The sequence below is a fragment of the Artibeus jamaicensis genome, unplaced genomic scaffold (assembly GCF_021234435.1).
Source record: "Artibeus jamaicensis isolate MK-2021 breed Jamaican fruit bat unplaced genomic scaffold, CSHL_Jam_final contig_3201, whole genome shotgun sequence".
NCBI classification, from domain to species: domain Eukaryota; kingdom Metazoa; phylum Chordata; class Mammalia; order Chiroptera; family Phyllostomidae; genus Artibeus; species Artibeus jamaicensis.
Genome location: NW_026521754.1, coordinates 160865 through 179476, shown reverse-complemented (window position 1 = coordinate 179476; position 18612 = coordinate 160865). Strand labels below are relative to the sequence as shown.

The following is an 18612-nucleotide window of genomic DNA, read 5'->3' as shown; positions in this document are numbered from 1 at the left end:
TTTTCTGATACCCTTCCCACAGCTTCTGAAACGATTTTAACATGTAACAGACTTCCCTGACCAGTAGGGCAGTGGAAGACAGAAAGCTCCCCTCCAACTCTTCAAAACTCCATCTCTTAAGAGGGAATCATTATCTTTACCTTCCTTTTACTGATGGTAAGATGCACTTAAAACCCATTATCCAAAAAAAAATTTTTAAAAAGGAAACCCCCATTATCCATTTACTAAGAATCTGCTATATGCTGGATGAGTAAGAAGATAAGGCCTAGGAGGACTGGTGAAAAACTCTTGAGATGTTGGAGGAAAGACTAGGCAAACACATGGGAACAATAAAGCTTGCTGGAAAACAGGTTGGGATTGCAACTCACAAACCTTTTTATTTCTTGTTGTTGAATGCTGTTCCATACACCTTCTTCTAAGAGAACAAGCAATTCTTCTATGGCTGCCCTCTCACCCTCAGCCAGTTTAGAGAGTTTTTCAGCTATAAGAAATATAAACAACAAATTTGGTCAAGAAAAAAAAGCAGGAACTAGGCATTTGTTTGAAAAGTGTGTTTCAGGGCCATTTCAGTATCCAATTAAAGGACCCAAGAAAGTGAGTTAAAGAACACACACTGCAGGAAAAGGGTGAAACAGGAAGATCACTGTTTCTTCCCCAACCACTCACAAGTCAATGCCTTAACCCACAGCCTGCAGGCTGCATGCAGCCCAGCATGGCGATGAATGTAGCCCAACAAAAAATTGTAAATTTACTTAAAACACTGAGATTTTTTTGTGATTATGTGTCACAGTGTATTTACTGTGTGGCCCAAGACAACTCTCCTTCTTCTAGTGTGGCCCAGAGACACCAAAAGGTTGGACACCCCTGCCTTAGACCTATTCACCCCAGGTCCTTTAAACAAACCCAGCCAGAAAGAAAAGGTGCTATACCTAGAGACTCTCTGATAAAGCTATACTGAGCATCTTCGTTTGTACATCTGTAGCTCAGAATTATATTGGCCACTTTCATATCAACTCTGAGCTTGAGGCTGTCGAGGCCAAGCAATTCTAAGAAACAAACACAGGCAACTCCTACTGAAGGCACATGGAAGGAAGAGAGGCCTAAAACATAGGCTTCACTGCCTACTTGCTGGATCCTGAAAAAGAAAGGAAGCACAATCATATCAGTGCATGAAAACTGCATCTCCTCAGGAGACGCGGATGGAATCACATCAGTGGTACACGGAGTGTCAGACACCTGTGATTTTTGGCTTCCTCCCCCTTCCCATTTTGCGCCCCTTGTACACATTCACTCAGGTTCTTGGTAGCTTTTATCTGTCTTTTGGCTCCATAGGGCTCCATGTCCTTATATTTTACCTTCTCCTAAAACACCTACTCACAGTCCAGATTATTCTGTTTCCAATTTCATCCAGGGAACAGGGAGTGACTTTTCCAAAAGACTGCCAACTTGTGATCTTGTCAATTATATGTACACAAACTACCAAGAAAATGAATGCCACGTAAAGTTTGACATCTTAAAGCACATACATTTTAAAAGACTCATGTGTACTTTTATATGCATAGAAAATTTTTGAGGAAAGACTCACAAGAAATTTACCATGTTCATTTACTATGTAGAATGAGGATATAAGACAGGGAATTTTACATTTCATTTTTCACCCTTCTCAGCTACTTGAATATTTGCCATAAAAATGCATTACTTTGTTAATTATAAAACAAACCAATAATTTCAGGGGGGAGAGGGCTATAAGGAGATTAAATAGTAACAGAAAAAATACAATAAAAAATAAAAATAAAACAAGCCAATAAAGTAAACCTAACAAAGATCTTAAATAAAGAATCCAGAACTTCTGGCCAAGATGGAGGCGTAGATGGAAACACTGTGCCTCCTTGCACAACCAAGTTTAAAGACAACAAAGTTTTAGTAACAAAAACTCAACCAAAACAGACAGAAAATTGAACTGTTTGGAAGTCTGACAACAACAAACCATTCAGCCAGACCGGTAAGAGAGGTGGAGTCAGCAGCTGGTGAGTGAGGTCACACAGGAAAAAGTGGCCAGATCAGTCCAGGAGCCCAGGCAGCAGTTGACAGATCCCAGGTGTGGGCTGGTAAGGGGCAGACCCAGTGAGGGCGCAAGAAGGCTGGCTGACCGCGGTCACACATTCTCGCACACATAAACCAGGTGAAAAAACGAGCAGTGAGACAGACTGCGCAACCCAGGGCCCCAGGGCCCCAGCGCCAGGAATTAAAGCCTAAAAGCACCAATTAAAAAAACTTTTGGGGGTCGAGGTGTCAGGAGAGGCTCCCAGGTTCACAGGGTCCTGGAGGGTGCACAAGCCCACACATCCAGGAACCAGCACCAGAAGGGCCCAATTTGCTTGTGGGAAGCAGCAGAGGGGACCGAAATCTGAGAGAGAGCGTGGAACAAGCACCATTGCCCCTCTCTGACCCCACCCCCACATACAGTGTCACAACCCAGCAACTGGGTCACCCCACCCTGGTGAACACCTACAGCTCTGCCCCTCATATGTAACAGGCATGAACAGACCAAAACATTATGGCTGAAGAAGAACAGCTCAAAGCCCCAGAGTCAATACTTCTAAGTGACCAACAGATAGCCAACCTATCAGATGCACAGTTCAAAATACTGGTGATCAGGAAGCTCACAGAACTGGTTGATTTTAGTCACAAATTAGAGGAACAAATGAAGGCTAAACTAATTGAAATGAAGGGAAATGCACAAGGAACGAGTAGTGATGGAAAGGAAACTGGGACTCAAATCAAGGGAGCAGACCAGAAGGAAGGAAAAGATGACCAAACAGAAAAGGATGAAGAAACATGAATTGAAAAAAATGAGGAGAGGCTTAGGAACCTCCAGGACATCTTTAAACGTTCCAATGTCCGAATTATAGGGGTACCAGAAGGGGAAGAGGAACAGTCACGAGTAGAAAACTTATTTGAACAAATAATAAAGGAGAACTTCTCCATTCTGGCAAAGGAAATAGACTTCCAGGAAATCCAGGAAGCTCAGAGAGTCCCAAAGAAGTTGGACCCAACAAGGAACACACCAAGGCACATCATAATTAGATTATCCAAGATTAAAATGAAGGAGAGAATCCTAGAAGCAGCAAGAGATAAGGGGACAGTTACCTACAAAGGACTTCCCATCAGACTGTCAGCTGATTTCTCAAAAGAGACCTTACAGGCAAGAAGGGACTGGAAAGAAGTATTCCAAGTCATGAAATCCAAAGACCTACATCCAAGATTGCTCTATCCAGCAAAGCTTTCATTTAGAATGGAAGGGCAGATAAAGTGCTCCTCGGATAAGATCAAGTTCAAGGAGTTCATCATCACCAAGCCCTTATTATAGGAAATGTTAAAGGGACTTATCTAAGAAGAAGATAAAAATATGAACAGTGAAAGGACAGCAAATTCACACTTATTAACAACCACACCTAAAACAAAAGCAAACTAAGAGGACAGTTAGATCTGGAGCAGAACCATAGAAATGAAGATCACATGGAGGGTTAGCAACAGGAGAGTGGGAGAAGGAGAAGGAGGGAGAAGGTACAGAGAATAAGTAGCAGAGATGGCAGGGGGAAGGGCAAGAATAGTATGGGAAATATAAAATCTAAAGAACTTGTGACACATGGACATAAACTAAAGGGGGGGATGGTGGGAGAGGGGGTATTCAGGGTAGAGGAGAATGAAGGGGGGGAATGGGACAACTGTAATGGCATAATCTATAAAATTTAAAAAAAAGAAAAGAATCCACAACTCAGAATTCTCTCTTAGGTTTAATGGTAACATCCGGCAAGCTGCTGTATCATTTCTTAAAAATAGGACTTTAAAATATATTTATTATCTTTTAAAATATACTTATCTTTTTTCCTATTAACAAAAGTAACACACACTAAATGTCACAAACTTGGGGTACAAAGAAATGCACAAGTGAAAAAAAGTCACCATCCAAATATAATCACTGTAAACTCGGGTATACATGTTTTAGTACATTTTTTTAAAGGCACATGTAAAATACACCAATATGCTTTTTATAAACAGTACAAACTATGTTTTACATACTCACAGCTGTTTGGGTGTCTTACTCTTAATTAACTCTTGGACCAGAAAAGTACCAAATGCAAATGATGGCCGCCCATGATATAAATAATAAGCAAAATTCAGACGTTCCACTATAGCATATTTATTCACCAGGTCAGGGCTAGAGAAATGTGGGAGATGACCGGATGCATCTGAAGGGAAAGTGAAGCAATATTAATGCTCTGTACCTCACCATGATTAATTGTAGATTTGCACATGGAAATCTTAAGTCTGCAATGGTAAAAGAAAACTGGTTGCTATAATTGTTTTATACCATTGTGTCACTCTGAACCACCAAAATTTAACAGTTTTATTTTAATATGGAGAAATAGTCCTCATTTAACGCAAAAATGTGTACTGGAGAAGCGGCATGACAATTTATAAATTGTGTTTTCCCCACTGAACTTATTGTAATTTCAGATGCTTTAATTTTATATTTAACTTCAAAATGGCAGCAACCCTTTAGCTGCAAAATCTCTTCCAAAGATCTGCAAATGCTTTTTTTAATTCATTCATGCAGCTCATTATGCAATGAAATTCCTACTTAACATATTTGTGTCTCCTCTATTTACCATGGCCAAACCACTGTACCATTCTCCAATAAACACCTTGAGAAGAACATCTTTTTCTCCATATTAATACCCTCCTGCACCTCCTCTAGTTATCACTAGCTGTGTTTCCTGATGCTGTATGCATAGAGCACCTTATTATCTACATGTTGGTACCATCTTTCCAAGAGCAGTGGAGTGACTCAGTTTAAAGTTCCTCTATGCCCATGAAAATAGCCCAAATTTTTCTTTTCTACTCTTAGAGAAACCTAAAGTCAGAAGATATCTAGATGTGAGAAGTTAATACGAAATAACCACTCCTGTCAAGCTCTAATATTTGTCTCTTAACCACTTACTACCTATTTAAAAAATAAAGAGAGATAACATTCTGAACTGTTAAAGGAACCAATTCTGGAAAACAGTGCATGTGTTCTCATTTTCAAAGTTCAACGCTTATTTCTGAAATAAAGTTTTATCCTCCTATGGAATTTCAAATCATTTTTTACATTGTGACTTGGCTCCTATAAAAAAAGACGAAGACCTCAATGGTGTCTTGTCATCTTACAAGCTATTACTTAAAAGTACACCCCCTTTGAGATTAAAAGTTGTCATATTACATGCCTTATCTGTATGTTTCTGAGATCACAGTAATTTTGTTAACTTATAATTCCACATAAAACTACTTATTCATTAAATATTTGCCGAATACATGTCAAGTGTATGGTACTTTCAGGTGCCAAATGAGTAAACTTAAGTTTTTTATTCAAATAAGACCCTGATTTTTTAGCAGTTGGGATCTAGTGTGGAGATTGCGTGTAAGAGAAAATTCTACCCGAAGGGAAAAATTTCTTTTTCTTTGGCCTGCCACAGAAGCAAAGTCATCATGCAGTTTCTTTACATCCTCTTTCAAGAGTGTGGTAAATCACATGAAAAAGTTAGTAAATGTTCTAATTAAATACACTTCTCCAATTTTATGAATCTATATTATTGTTTCATTTACTTTGTGCTTTATTTGTTCAAATATGTTTTAAATGTCTGAAAACCAGGCAGGGAACATGTACACCTTTAATTTCCTGTTTCCCTGGTATGTACCTATCTACCCATTAGAGTGCTCAGTCTCCGAGACAGAGGTCATGACCTTGGCTAAGTGATGGTGTTGTATGCTAAGAATAGAACAGAGGATTCTGTCTACTTGCTAGTAACTTCACTGAGATTAGAACAATTGTTGTCATTTGACAATGCAATAAGCACTATTTTATTCAGCACTCAACAAATAGTTATTGAACATCTATTATAGGCCTGCAATGGGCTATGGGAAATTTACATTTCAGGTAAATTCAATATACTGAAATCTGAATTTATAAAACTGACACATTAGAAAATTCATGTTTATGTATGTCAATAAATATGGGTTATATATTATGTGCTAAATACTAATTTGAAGCCAACTTTAGAATAGTTTAGGTGGAGGCACCACAGATAACATGATATTAAAGGCTAACTCTAAATGCAAAAAAAAGAAAAAGCAGTTTAAGAATGGCATATGAATGTTAACTACATGTTTAAAAAGGCACACACAGAAAACAGAAATGTTTATGGTCTAGTGAGGAAGGCAATGTGTGTGTTATCTGGTGCTGACCATGTGCCAGAAACTGTGAGAGCTTATTAAGTGCCCTATCTCCTTTCATTCTCAGTGTAACACGTGAGATGGCCACTGTTAATTAAGCTTCTTGTACATGGAATTGAAGAGAGGTTCAATCACTTGCCTGGGGTCCTTACAGCTGTTACATGGCAGAGCCAGGGTTTATTTAATGCCAACATTCATGCTCTTAACCTTTATAATACTATATCGCTAACAAAGGGATTTGGGGGAAAAAATATAAACAGACAGGTACACATTGTCCAGTATGTACAGCACTAGTGACTTAATACAATGGCTTTTAACTCACAATATGTTTTCAATTTACTGGAATACACCTTTATTTATTTATTTTTATTTAATAGAAAGCAGTGAAAAAACTGGATTGGCTTAACATAAATCAACTCCTATGGATCAGCACTGCTGAAATGCTTCCAAAGCAAGAAGTACCGATAACGACTTACCTCCTATAGCTAGCGTGTTGACAGACTGCCAGCCAAACAATCTGCTAGGATCAAAGGGCAATAATGACTGTAAAAGGGGAAAAGTCAAATTGGAGTTAAAAGTTAATTGCTTCTAAGAGCCCTCAGAATGGAGCTCAGCCAATAAGCAGCACACTTCAACCAGCTACAGCATTATTAGAAATCTATTCAGGCTCTACAGGCCCCAAAATACAACTAAAATTAACATGGGAAATTGTGCCTCCAAGGCCTGCAAGTTCTAGCTCCCAGCCCCCCATTAATACTCCTGCAGATACACAATAAATAGGAAGCCTTTACTTGCAAGTACTTACATAAATGGGAAGATTCACCTAGAAGTGATATCAACTTAAGATGGCAAAAATGAAACCCTTGACACCTAAATTAAATTTTTTGTTTGCAAAAGTAGAAAAAGCTGGCTCTAAAACTAAACAGAATGAATGGGAAGCTTATCTTGATTGGAAATTAGAAGCTTCTATGAGGAGCACAGATAAATTCTCTTTTCCATAAGAAATTAATAGGAACTTTTAGAGCCTGTCTCTGAACTCAGGGAGGCTTCTGAAGCTCTCAATGGCAACACCCCACTCTTCCCTCTTCTCCAACTGCCCTCCTGTACCCTGTACACATCATTGTCTGGACTTACTCTCCTTTCCTTTTCCTTCTTCTTTCTCTTCTCACCTCCTCCACTACAGCTGCCTACTGACCTAGGGAACACTCAGTAGAAAACCAGAAAGGGCAGTCTCAGGAAGAGGGGAACCAGTGATGGTACAGAATTAAGGAATCAACCTAAAGACTTCCCTGACTTTCTCCAAAACCCTGATGGGTTCACAAAGAAATTTATTTATTTTATTTACTTATTTTATCCTCACCTGAGGACATGCTTATTGATTTTAGAGACGGGGGAGGCGTAGAGGGAGGGAGAAAGGAGAGGGAGAGAAAGAAATCAATCAGTTGCCTCTTGTATGCACCCAGACCAGGGACTGAACCTGTAACCTAGGCATGGGCCCTGACCAGGAATCAAACCTGCAGCTTTTCAGTTTATGGAACAACACTTCAACCAAATGAGCCACACTGGCCAGGGCATGAAAACTTTTAATTTAACTGTTAGAACATGTGATCCTGACTATTCTGACCTATTTCAATTAGTATATTGGTTTCTGGGAGCAAAGCAACAGAATTACTAAATAGAATCTGATGGGAAGCTTCTGTAGAGGAGACTGCTTTTATTGTAGAAAGCCAGATCACCTTAAGAAGAATTACATACATGGGGAGCAAGGGGCAGGGGAGGCTGGGATGGGAGAAATAGACAAAAAAAAAACTGTGCTTGAAAAATAACTAAATAAAATATTTAAGTAAAAAAATAAAAAAAATAAAGGTGTCATCGAAAATGGGAAAAAAAAAAAGAATTATATACAACTGAAATGGGATTGAGAAAGAGAAAAGAAACAGAAACAAACATAGGGTTGCTACCAGGACTATGAGAGGGCATTTCCCCTTCTCCTCACTAATAGTATAGAAGAAATTCAAAGAAGAATTACTTAGGCCCTTGAAGATACTTGGACTACTTTATCTGTTCATAATCACACCCAATGAAGCTGCCTTTTCCCTTAGAGTAAAACTTCTGTACAAATAGTAGGAATATCTAATCAACCAATGCCTGTTTTTAAATCAGAACCTGTTCCCTTCCAACTAGGGAAAACTATAGGACAATATATATCTTTGCTAATTGAATCTTCCCCAATTCACCTGATAGGACAAGATTTTCTTGAAACCAATGATGCCCACATAACCTTTTTCCAGAAGGGTGAAATATATTTAGAAGTTAATGAATCAGATACTAAACCAACTGGAAAAATTTTAAAGGAACCCCACAAGAGGAAACTAATGTTAAGACTAACTGAATGTCTGCTAACCACCTTTTCTTCATTATTAACTTCCATGTGAGCCTCAGGGATGGTTCAATAGGGACCCTTCCTTCCCTCCTAGGGGGTGGAGGCCCTCTCTCACTGAGGCCTCTTAAAGCACAGGTGGCAAACACAAAGCCCACAGGCGGAATCTGGCCAGCCACCTTCCTTGCCCCTAGTTAGGGAATAGTTACATTTACACAGTCCTAAAATTACATTTGGCCCTTGAAGGCAACTGCAAGAAAAGGAGTTCCCAGATAATCATTGGGATGGCTCCCAGTGAAAATGAGTTTGACACCCTTGTCTTAAAGAAAACAAAAAAAGTTAACTGATGCTAAAATAAGTAAACAAAATTATATGAAAGGACTTCATAGGTAGTCTGTTTCCCTTCTCCAGGGCAATGAAAAATCTTTCTGGCATATAGTCTTTGAACGTGACTAAAAAAAAAAAAAAAAAGAATGTATGAGACACTTTTCTATGTTAATAAAAATAGAACTGACAATGCTCTTTTTAAAGACTGTCTTCATGTCAAATTATGTCTGCAAAGTGTATCCTCTTTTGGTAGAAGCAGCATTAATTATAATGCAAAATGGGTTTTAGAAATGCTTTTGGAACCAAAAGGCTAGAGGACTAGGAGGGCAGAAAATTTTAAGCTATAAACATGACAAGGTGATCTAAGGCATGTCAGGAAAGAAAAAGAGTAAGAAAATCAGATCAAAAGTTAAAGAAATGTGATGAAAAAATTATCAACAACAAAGAAAAAAGCCCACTAAGAAAACTTATAAGAGCAGGAAGCAGTGGCTGTTTGAAATTTGTCTAGGCCAAAGGTTTAGCAAAGACTATAAACATATGGTTGGAGGGATATAGGAGAAAATAGAACAATTAAGTAAAGGTTTGGCTAGCTAAGTAAAGAGCAGCTTTGATTTTAAGTCTAGGGATAATCTGTGGTCTATTAAGGAATACTTTCCTGGAATAATAATAGAGAGATCTGATCACTGGGGAGGAGTAGGGAGGGACTATAGGAGGAGGTTGCTGGAGGAAATGGTAAGCGGTCTAGGACAGGATTGGCTGAGAAGCTGAATGCATCCAGAGTGGGATAGAAAGAGGGCTGGCCCTCCTCCTTGAGGATGCTTGCATGATTGTGCTGTAGCTGCCTGCATTTCCCAATGGACAGTGTTTTAAATGTGAAGGAACTCTGGGTGCAGCCCAGGATCAGGCTGGCCCGGCAAAGGGTGGCAAGGTTCCTTAGGTGATGAGTTCTGAGGCAGAAACCTGCCATTCTTCTGTTATGTAGCTTTTGTATCTTGTTTTAGTTTGTAAACTAATACTATAGAAGTAAGATAATTAAAAACTAACAAGAGATGATAGAACTTAGGTGCTAAGAGTTTAGCCTTAATAGGCTTAAGTGACTAAGGCATGTAGAAAGCTGTGATTCCAAGGTTGGTAAGCTTTTACATAAAGACTCTTCTTCTTTATCACTAAACCTTTGCCTCTGGAATTTTGCCTGAAGTATGGCAATGGGCAGCGGGACCCACCTTCTGCTCTGCAACAATGACAGGACTAAAAAACTGCATGAGCCAAATTGAAAACAGAACAAAGAACAGCCTAAAACCACTTTTGTTTTAGGCTGATTGAATCTATTTTAGGTAGAACAATTGTTTTTACATAATCCACTTATATATAGTTTATACCACTGCTACTCAGAGTGTTGATCTACAAGGAGATAAGAAGCCTGTGATAAATATAAATACATTTACTGCTTCCTTCTTTAAGAAATTCTTGTTACTTAAAAAAAAAAAAAAAAAAAAAAAAAGCCTGCTGAAGGACACAGCATGCTTAGTGACCCTAATTTATAACTCTGGTGAAATATCCTAATCTCATCTCAGCAACAAGTAACTCATGGACTGGCATCTGCCTGGGGACCAGTGTTGAGCAGCAAGTCTATACCCCAACAGTTCTTCACATTAGAATAAGAGAGATTTCAAATCTTCATAGGATTACAAAGCTTATTTTGAATTGAAGACATTATGGGAATATGTGTACCCAGAGGAAGAAAAGGCAAAAGTCCTTTGAAATGAGAAATGAGCAAAAAAGGCATTTTTAAATGAGGGTTCCTAAATAGATTTCAGGGAATCTGTGAACTCTTTCGAAATGTAAGCAAAATTACATGCATTTGTGTGATTTTTCTGGTTAGAGGGGTTCATAGCTCCGTCATTCTCAGGTATTTGTCCTAGAAAGGTTAAGAAGCATTGATTTAAATAAGCAGTAGTACTCACTGAGAAGAGACAGAAATTATCAGTGGTAGAATGGAGCTTTTGATGAAAGCAGCAGGCAAATATGAAGGTCAATTAGGTGAGGTAGGATCTATTTCCATATTTCCCCTGCTCTCCCAGTATTACAGAAAACTGTTATTTCCCAAGCCCACTTGCCCTTTGGCTAGCAGATAGGGTTAGCCACTACAGACAACACAAGAGGTGGGAAGAGGGGAGAAACCAACATATTTTTCCACTTTGTTTTCTGGGGCATCTCCTCCAAGTTTTTAGCCCTACCCTCTGTGTTCTCAGCTCCTGTCGGGCAGCCTGGCTTTGAGTTTAACTCCTAGAGATGGCTCCAGCTTCTGGGTTCCCATAACACCGCTTTCTTTAAGTGTCCTTGCAGCCCTACAGGTGTTGATGGCTTTGTTCTTTGTCAATTTTGGGATTGTGTCAGCATCGAGTGTTTGGTTTCTCCATTCTATCACTCGGTATAAGTTATTCTCTATGTTAAATTGTTCTCCATTTGCAAGATCCAGAGTAATTTCTGTTTTCCTGGCTGAACCTTGAGTGATATCCCTAAATACCAGCCAATGAAATAAATACTGTACCTGCATCAGGTGGTAGAGTGTAATGTCAGGTGGCAGGACACTAGGGGCAGTGTACTGTGGGAAGAGAGCAGTCCTTAGCTTGGGATAAGGAGTTAATGCCATCTTCAGTAGCTGGGGATCCACTTTCTTCAAACAGTTCTCGTTTTCTTCATTCTGGACAACCTAAACAAGAGATAACATTGTGTAAGTCATGTTTTTTGTCTTCTCTGAGTTCATGTCCTTTTTTCACAAAAACCTTGTGAAACAAGGTTAGTTTGAGAGAGTACGTGGTAGTGAAAACAGTCCTGGACAAAGAGTCAGAAGCCGATAGTTCTGGTTCTAAGACAAACTACCTGTGTGACCTTTAGCTAGATATTTAACATCAGGCCTCAGTTTCCTCACCTACAAAATTAGGAATTTAACCCAAATCAGTGGTTTTCAAACTGTGTGCGGGAAAGCTGTTTGAAACAAGACTGGTACTATAACATTTAAAATACTTAAATATTGAATAAGGTATAGAATAGTAAATATGTTAAAAGAAAAATTACTAGACTACATGACTCTTCCTCAGCTCTGTTACTTTATGATTAATTTCTGAGAAGCGATTAAGAACAGAGGAATAAATAACTAAGTTAGGTATATCGCAACAATCTAAAAGAGCTGGTATTAAGCTATAATCAGTAAGAAACTTTTGAAGATTAAATGTTTAAAAGAATTCTTAAGTTTCCTCTAAACAGGCACACTATAACTTTCAAAAAAGCAGAAATAGGCAAATTTCCACTGGGTCCCTCAAAAGAGTTTACATGAGCAACTAAAAATTATTACTTCTTTTTTACTTCTTTAACAAGACAAATAGTACAAAATCGTTCCTAAGCCAAAGGTCTTAAGGTACACTTACTCCCAGAAATAACAAGATTCTGATTCTGTCTTGAAAATAAACCTGGAGCATTAGAAAACAAGTAACAGTGAAAAATAATCTCTATACAACACTTAGGTTCCCTTTTCAATTTAAGAGGATATGATATAAAATTTTACAATTCACTTTGATTTACACTCTTTAATGAAATACTTATAAGTGGTTTATTTTAATACCAACTGGTTTCTAGGAAACCCATAGGTACTTCTGCTGAATCTAAAATCAGTCCTAGTTTGCCACTGTAGGTAAAGGTGTCGTCCATACCAGGCTGACACCGCCGGGTGCGTACATTGTGGTGGCAAGAGCCAGGAGCGTGTGTCCTTCCAACAGCATACTGCTCACACTGGCCTGGTTGCTGGGAATCAGTATTTGAGCATTTGCAAGGCTAGCCTGGAAGATCAGCTTAGGATCTGGAAAATAAAGAAGTATGTTTTCCTCTTTAAAAAACTTTTTATTGTTGTTCTATTACAGTTGTACCAATTTTCCCCTGTTGCTCTCCCCTGCCCCATCCACCCCCGCTCCTGTTTTTCTCCTTAACATAAGTTAAGAATTACATATAATTCTGAGGGGGAAAATTAATTTTTAAATCTACCTACAGTAAGAAGGACTTTCTAAATTTAAAAGCTATAAAAAATCATGAAAAGAAATATGAAAGATTTGTCTAGGTAAAAATAAAAACTTCTATTAAAAAATTGAAAAGTAGTAATGAACTAGGGGGGAAAATTAACAGATAACAACCTCAGGATTAATGTCTAAAATGAAGAGCTCATAAAAAAACTATGCCCCAAATACTGACTACAACAGATAAACAGCCAAAAGAAATAACCATTTACAAAGGAGAAACAATAATCATCTGACACATAAAATGTGCAATAAAGAAATACACATCAAAATAATTAGATGCCATATATCACCTATCGAAATAGCAATGCTTTTATTTTTATTTATTTATTTATTTATTTATTTATTTATTTATTTATTTACTTATTTATTTCAAGCAGAGGTCTCAGCGTGAAAGTCAGATCAGAACCAGGTACCACCCTCCTGCAATCACATCCCTTGACAGACTGGCTGTGGGATGCCAACCACGTGCCCTCCCCGGGCTCGCCAAGGAGCACAGACCGGGGGCATCGCCGTGTGTCAGCCACCCTTGTGCCTATCAGAGCACTGCTGGGGCCAGACGGGAGCGAGATGGCTGAATAGCAATGCTTTTAAAAAGTAATCATCCCCAATCATAGAGTTGGTCAGAAGATAGATTTGGTCATAGAGTTGGTTGGGTATATAGAATAGCTGGGACTTATGAATAAAATGATACGAACTCCCTGGAAAGCAGTCTGGTCTTACAGCAAGAACCTTTAAAGTGTGTATAACTTTTGACCTGGTAATTTCATATACAGAAACCTATCTGTACTAAAGAAATAATCTGAAACAAAGACAAAAATTTTATGTTCACATATATTCAAGACTATTATTTATAGGAAAAAAATGAAAAGTCTTAATGTTAAAAAATAAGAGATCTGTAAATTAAATAAGGGTATATCCATACAATTAAATATTATGTAAACATAAAAGAGTCATTGTCTCTAGGAACACAGGAAAATTCTTATAATTACTAAGTGAAAAAAGCAGTATGCAGATACACAAATGTTTCTGGTTGTATTGTTAGCACTTACAGGCTGTTGCAAGGTAGGAGCTCAATAAATACTTGTTAGAAGAATGAAATATAATATGGAAAGGTTGAAAAAGTATGGAGAAAATAATTAGAACAAAATACATTCGACTATATCAAGAGCTACCTATGGGGAGATCCAAGATAGTGGTGAATTAGGTAAAAGCTACACTAACCTCCTCCCAGGACCAAACTGGAATTATTCAACTAAATTATTGAAAAATCATCCTGAATAACCAACTGAAGACTAGCTGGAGAGAAGGCTTATAATCAAGGACTTACAGAAGAAGCCACACTGAGACTGGTAGGAAGTGTAGAGGTGCAAGAGTGCTGGCCAGGCTCCCACAGAGGGACATCTCAGCTATGGGGGTAGGGGGTTCCCCCTGAGAAGTGTTGGGTCTAAACCAGGCTCCTAGCCTACAGCACCAGAACAAGGAAACACACCCACATAATATCTGGTTGTGAAAAGCAGTGGGGTTTCTTTCTACCAGAAAGGGACAGCTAGAGTTGCAGCCACCTTCTTAAATTAGGGCCAACACACAAAACTTTGTTCACAGCCACTCACTTTGGGCTCTGGTAAAGAGAGGGCTATATAGACTAGAACCATGCGAAGAGTCTGGGGTTGGTCGGCTGCCAGGATCTTTTCACTCTGACATTGCCCACACTACAGAAGCCACCTTTCTTTGGCAGAGCCAAAGCCACTCCTTCCCATGAGGCATCAGCCTGGGGAAAGCAATAGCCCACCTGAGGAAATCCCTCTGACCACACCCTGTGAGTGTAAACCCTGATGAGGAGTACAGCCAGAGGCCCTTTCAGTAACTAAGCCTAACAGGCAGCCTGCAGGTAGAGGTGGATCTCTGGGGCTCTGAGACTTTGGCTGACCTACCCCCAGGCCCAGTGCTGGTAAAAGCCAGCCTTGGTGTGCAACCTGGTCTCTTCCACACATATCAAGGCCCAGCATAGGGAGCGACAAGCTGTGGATCACTGGCAGCTCCAAACAGGTTGCCCAGGGCCAGTCACAGGCAGCATCCTGTACCAGAATTGCTCCAAAGAGACCCACAACCAACACACCCAGTAGTGAGCCTCAGACAACAACAGAACAGAATCCAGTAATCTTCACAAGCAGCATATCCACAGGGAGATCTCAGCAGGCACCAAACTCTGCTGAGGCAAATTTTGCTTCATGTGATTAGCACTTGCACAGCAGCCTGCAAACTCTGTGGGGGGTCGAGCCTCACAGTTAGCTAGTCCGAGGGTTGATCCATGTACAAATAGGGCAACAGCAATCAAGAATCAATTATATCAGGAGGGTCCACATAAGTTGCACAAGAAATATTCTTAGAGCACCCTGCTCAGGTGATCTGCTAAACTATGCCCCTGAGTCCCACAGGACACCTAGTACATAAGGCCACCCTACCAAGACCAGCAGTCATAGCAGATCACATAATACATAGAAACAAAAACAAAGAGGCAGCCCAAACAGGGAGACAAAGAAACAAGCTCCAAATTAAAAAATAAAAAAACAAGAGAATTTTTCTAGAAAAAGAGTTACATGAAATGGAGGCAAGCAATTTATAAGATACAGTTCAAAATAATGATTACGAGGATGCTCAACAGCATGGAAAAAAACACAAACCATAACAAAGGGCCAATTAGAAATGATGAACACAGGATCTGAAATAAAGAATATACTGGAAAGAATAAACTGTAGCTCAGATGAAGCAGAGGATTGAATTAGCAATTAGGAAGATAAGGTAGAAGAAAAACACCCAACCAGAGCAGCAAAAAAGGAAAAAGAATTTAAAAAGTGAGGATAGTTTAAGGGACCTTTGGGACCACATGAAACATAACAACATCCGCATCATACGGTTACGAGAAGGGGGAAAGAGAGAGCAAGGGATCGAGAACCTATTTGAAGAAATAATGACCTAAAACTTCCCTAACCTGGTGAAGAAAAAAGACACACAGGTCCAGGAAATACAGAGTCCCCCCCAAGAAGATGGACTCAATGATGCCCACACCAAGACACATCATAATTAAAATGGCAAAGGTAAAAATACAAAGAGAAAATCTTAAAAGCCTCAAGAGAAAGACAGTTACCTGCAAGGGAGCTCCCATAAGACTCTCAGCTGATTTCTGAACCCAAACTTTGCAGTCCAGAAGGGATTGGCATAAAATAGTCAAAGTAATTAAAAGCAAGGAACTATAACCAAGGTTTCTTTACCCAGCAAGGCTATCATTTAAAATTGAAGGAGAGAATAAAAACAGGTAGTGAAGATGGCAGCCAAGTAGGTAGAAGATGAGCCCACTTGCTTGTGCCCCCAGCATGGATTTTCAGCTGATCTTTCAACAAGTGACCTGAACAACCAGTGGAATCTTAGCTAATATGAATTTTTGAAGCAAAGGAATATAGAAGCTTTGCACTGCCCAGTAAGACATTTTATAAGTTGAAGGGGAAATACCCTGTGCAAGGTGCCAGCAGCAAGGGAGAGAACAGAGGTGCAAAAACACAGCTTAGTAGCTCCCACCTCTTGTGAAAGGGTAGGGCCCTGGTCCTGCACAGGGAAGCCTTAACCCTAATTGGGAGAGACTTGGGAGGATATATGGAGTCTGGGAGACTCAGGCTGCACAAACGCAGCAAGCATCACGTCCACAGCTGCAGTGCCAACTGGAAGAGCCCAAGAGAGAAATTCTAGCTTCTAGAACTGCTGGAGGCATGGGCAAGCTATGGCCTGCCCTCACCAAGAAAGACTTCACTTCATGGGTAAGTAGAGTATGTGGAGAGCTGCACAGTGGCTCAGGCACTGTGGGTGCCATGTAGGGACTTTTTAAAGAGGGGAGTGGAGGCATGGCTGAGTAGGGCACCTGCACACCTGTGCACAGCTGCCCTGCCAAAAAAGAGGCCAGATTCAAAGCGAGGTTCATGTCCACTAACCCAGCTGGCCAGGAAAAGTAGAAGGCTGCATGGTGAAGGGATTGTGGGGCCCCACCCAGCATGAGAAGGGGGCTGTGTGCAGAACAGAAGGTTTGGGTCTGAGCCTCCTGCAAGAGCACTGAGCTAGGAACTGGGTGGGCTTTGCAAGCCAGGCAGGGCCACTCAAGCCACAGAATACAAAGCCCTGGGAAGGGAATGTGTACCTATCCCCCACCTACAGGATGGCAAATTCTGCAGAATCAGGCTCAAGAACCCCCTGCCAGGGGCATATCCACGGGGGAAAGAAGGAGAATCACCTAAGGAGCCCTTTATGAACTTATATCCAATCCTGGCTCCTCCCTGGGCCCCATTCCACTGAAAACAGCAGAGAGATTAGATATTGGCCCAGCAAGAGGTACTCATGGCCCTGCTCAGCCTTGCCTCTCACACAGAGCTGCCATCAGTGCCAAGCAGGAAAGAAATGACCCTTTTACACAGATTGACTCCTCACGTGAGACAGCAAATTCATCAGAAACTATCCATTACAGGACATAATCTGGGACAGACCAAGACATGTGTGTTGCGGGTGGGAGGAACACACCCACCAGCCTCTCTGAAGGCTAAACAGTGCCTCCCGGTGGGGAGGGTGATCCCAGGATCCCACCCTCCTGATCACACCAGAGGTTACCTCTGGAGGCAGGTGGAGGTGGTATATGCAGTGCTGCAGTGCTGTCAGATGTTAAATGAACCACTCCTGGGCCTTGAGCTGATAAAAAGCCAGCAGGCAGTACAGCGAGGACCAACTGAACCAGGAGGAGATAGCCACAGATTGTGGATCATTTGTTGCCTCAAACAGGCTGTCTAAAGCTAGACAGGGACACCACCTGGCATCAAGGATGGATCCTAAAGGAAAAGATAGTAGGCCAACAAACACTGAATTCTGCTGAGATGAATTCCACCTCGTTCTTTTTAATTATTGGTGCTATTTTTTCTCCTGTATACCTTTTTACACTGTTTCTTTGTCTTCTATTTGTTCCTATTATTTCACTATCTTAATTTTATTTTTTATATTACTTTTTAAATGTTTTTCATTAATTCCAATCTCATATTTTATTATTCCCTCTCTTATTCTATTTTGCCTTCATCTTTCTCTTATTTTTGTTCTAAATTTTTTCCCTTTCTACATCTTGTTTCTGTTCCTCACTCTTACTATTTCTGCTCCCTCCATACTCTCAAAATCATCTTTCTTCCCATTAGTCATCTCACGTTCTTTTTCTTTCTTATAATATCGTTACTGTTGTTCCACCTTTATTAGTATATGCTTGACTGTCATTGATGTTGAGGTTGTTGTTGTATTTCTTTAATTTTATCCATAGCTGTTCACTATTTTTTTTTATTTTAAATCTCCTATCTTACTATTCCCTTGTCCTATTCCATTTCGCCTACCTCCTGCCCTGTTTTATTTTTGTTTTAAATTTTATTTCTCCATTTCTTACCCTGGTTTCTGACTCTTAAGCTTATTATTTCTCCTCCCTCTATCCCCTCAAAATAAGTTTTCTTTCCTTTACACATTTCACATTATTTTTTTCTATTTCTTTCT

General features: G+C 39.8%; 1 protein-coding gene and 1 non-coding gene across 2 annotated transcripts in view; both read right to left on the bottom strand.

Moving 5' to 3' along the window:
• The window catches only part of SPG11 (SPG11 vesicle trafficking associated, spatacsin), a 111574-nt gene that overhangs the window by 31729 nt on the left and 61233 nt on the right, over nt 1-18612 (bottom strand). Inside the window, exons 18-23 of the mRNA XM_037152005.2 lie at nt 12694-12839; nt 11535-11696; nt 6753-6819; nt 4088-4253; nt 930-1135; nt 373-481 (exon numbers count right to left, since the gene is read on the bottom strand). Of these exons, the coding sequence (XP_037007900.2) occupies nt 373-481; nt 930-1135; nt 4088-4253; nt 6753-6819; nt 11535-11696; nt 12694-12839 (856 nt within the window). The remainder of the gene's footprint in view (nt 1-372; nt 482-929; nt 1136-4087; nt 4254-6752; nt 6820-11534; nt 11697-12693; nt 12840-18612) is intronic.
• On the bottom strand, nt 13432-13663 carry LOC119054352 (small Cajal body-specific RNA 6). The gene has a single exon (XR_005083502.2). It is a non-coding gene; the product is annotated as a small Cajal body-specific RNA 6 (non-coding RNA).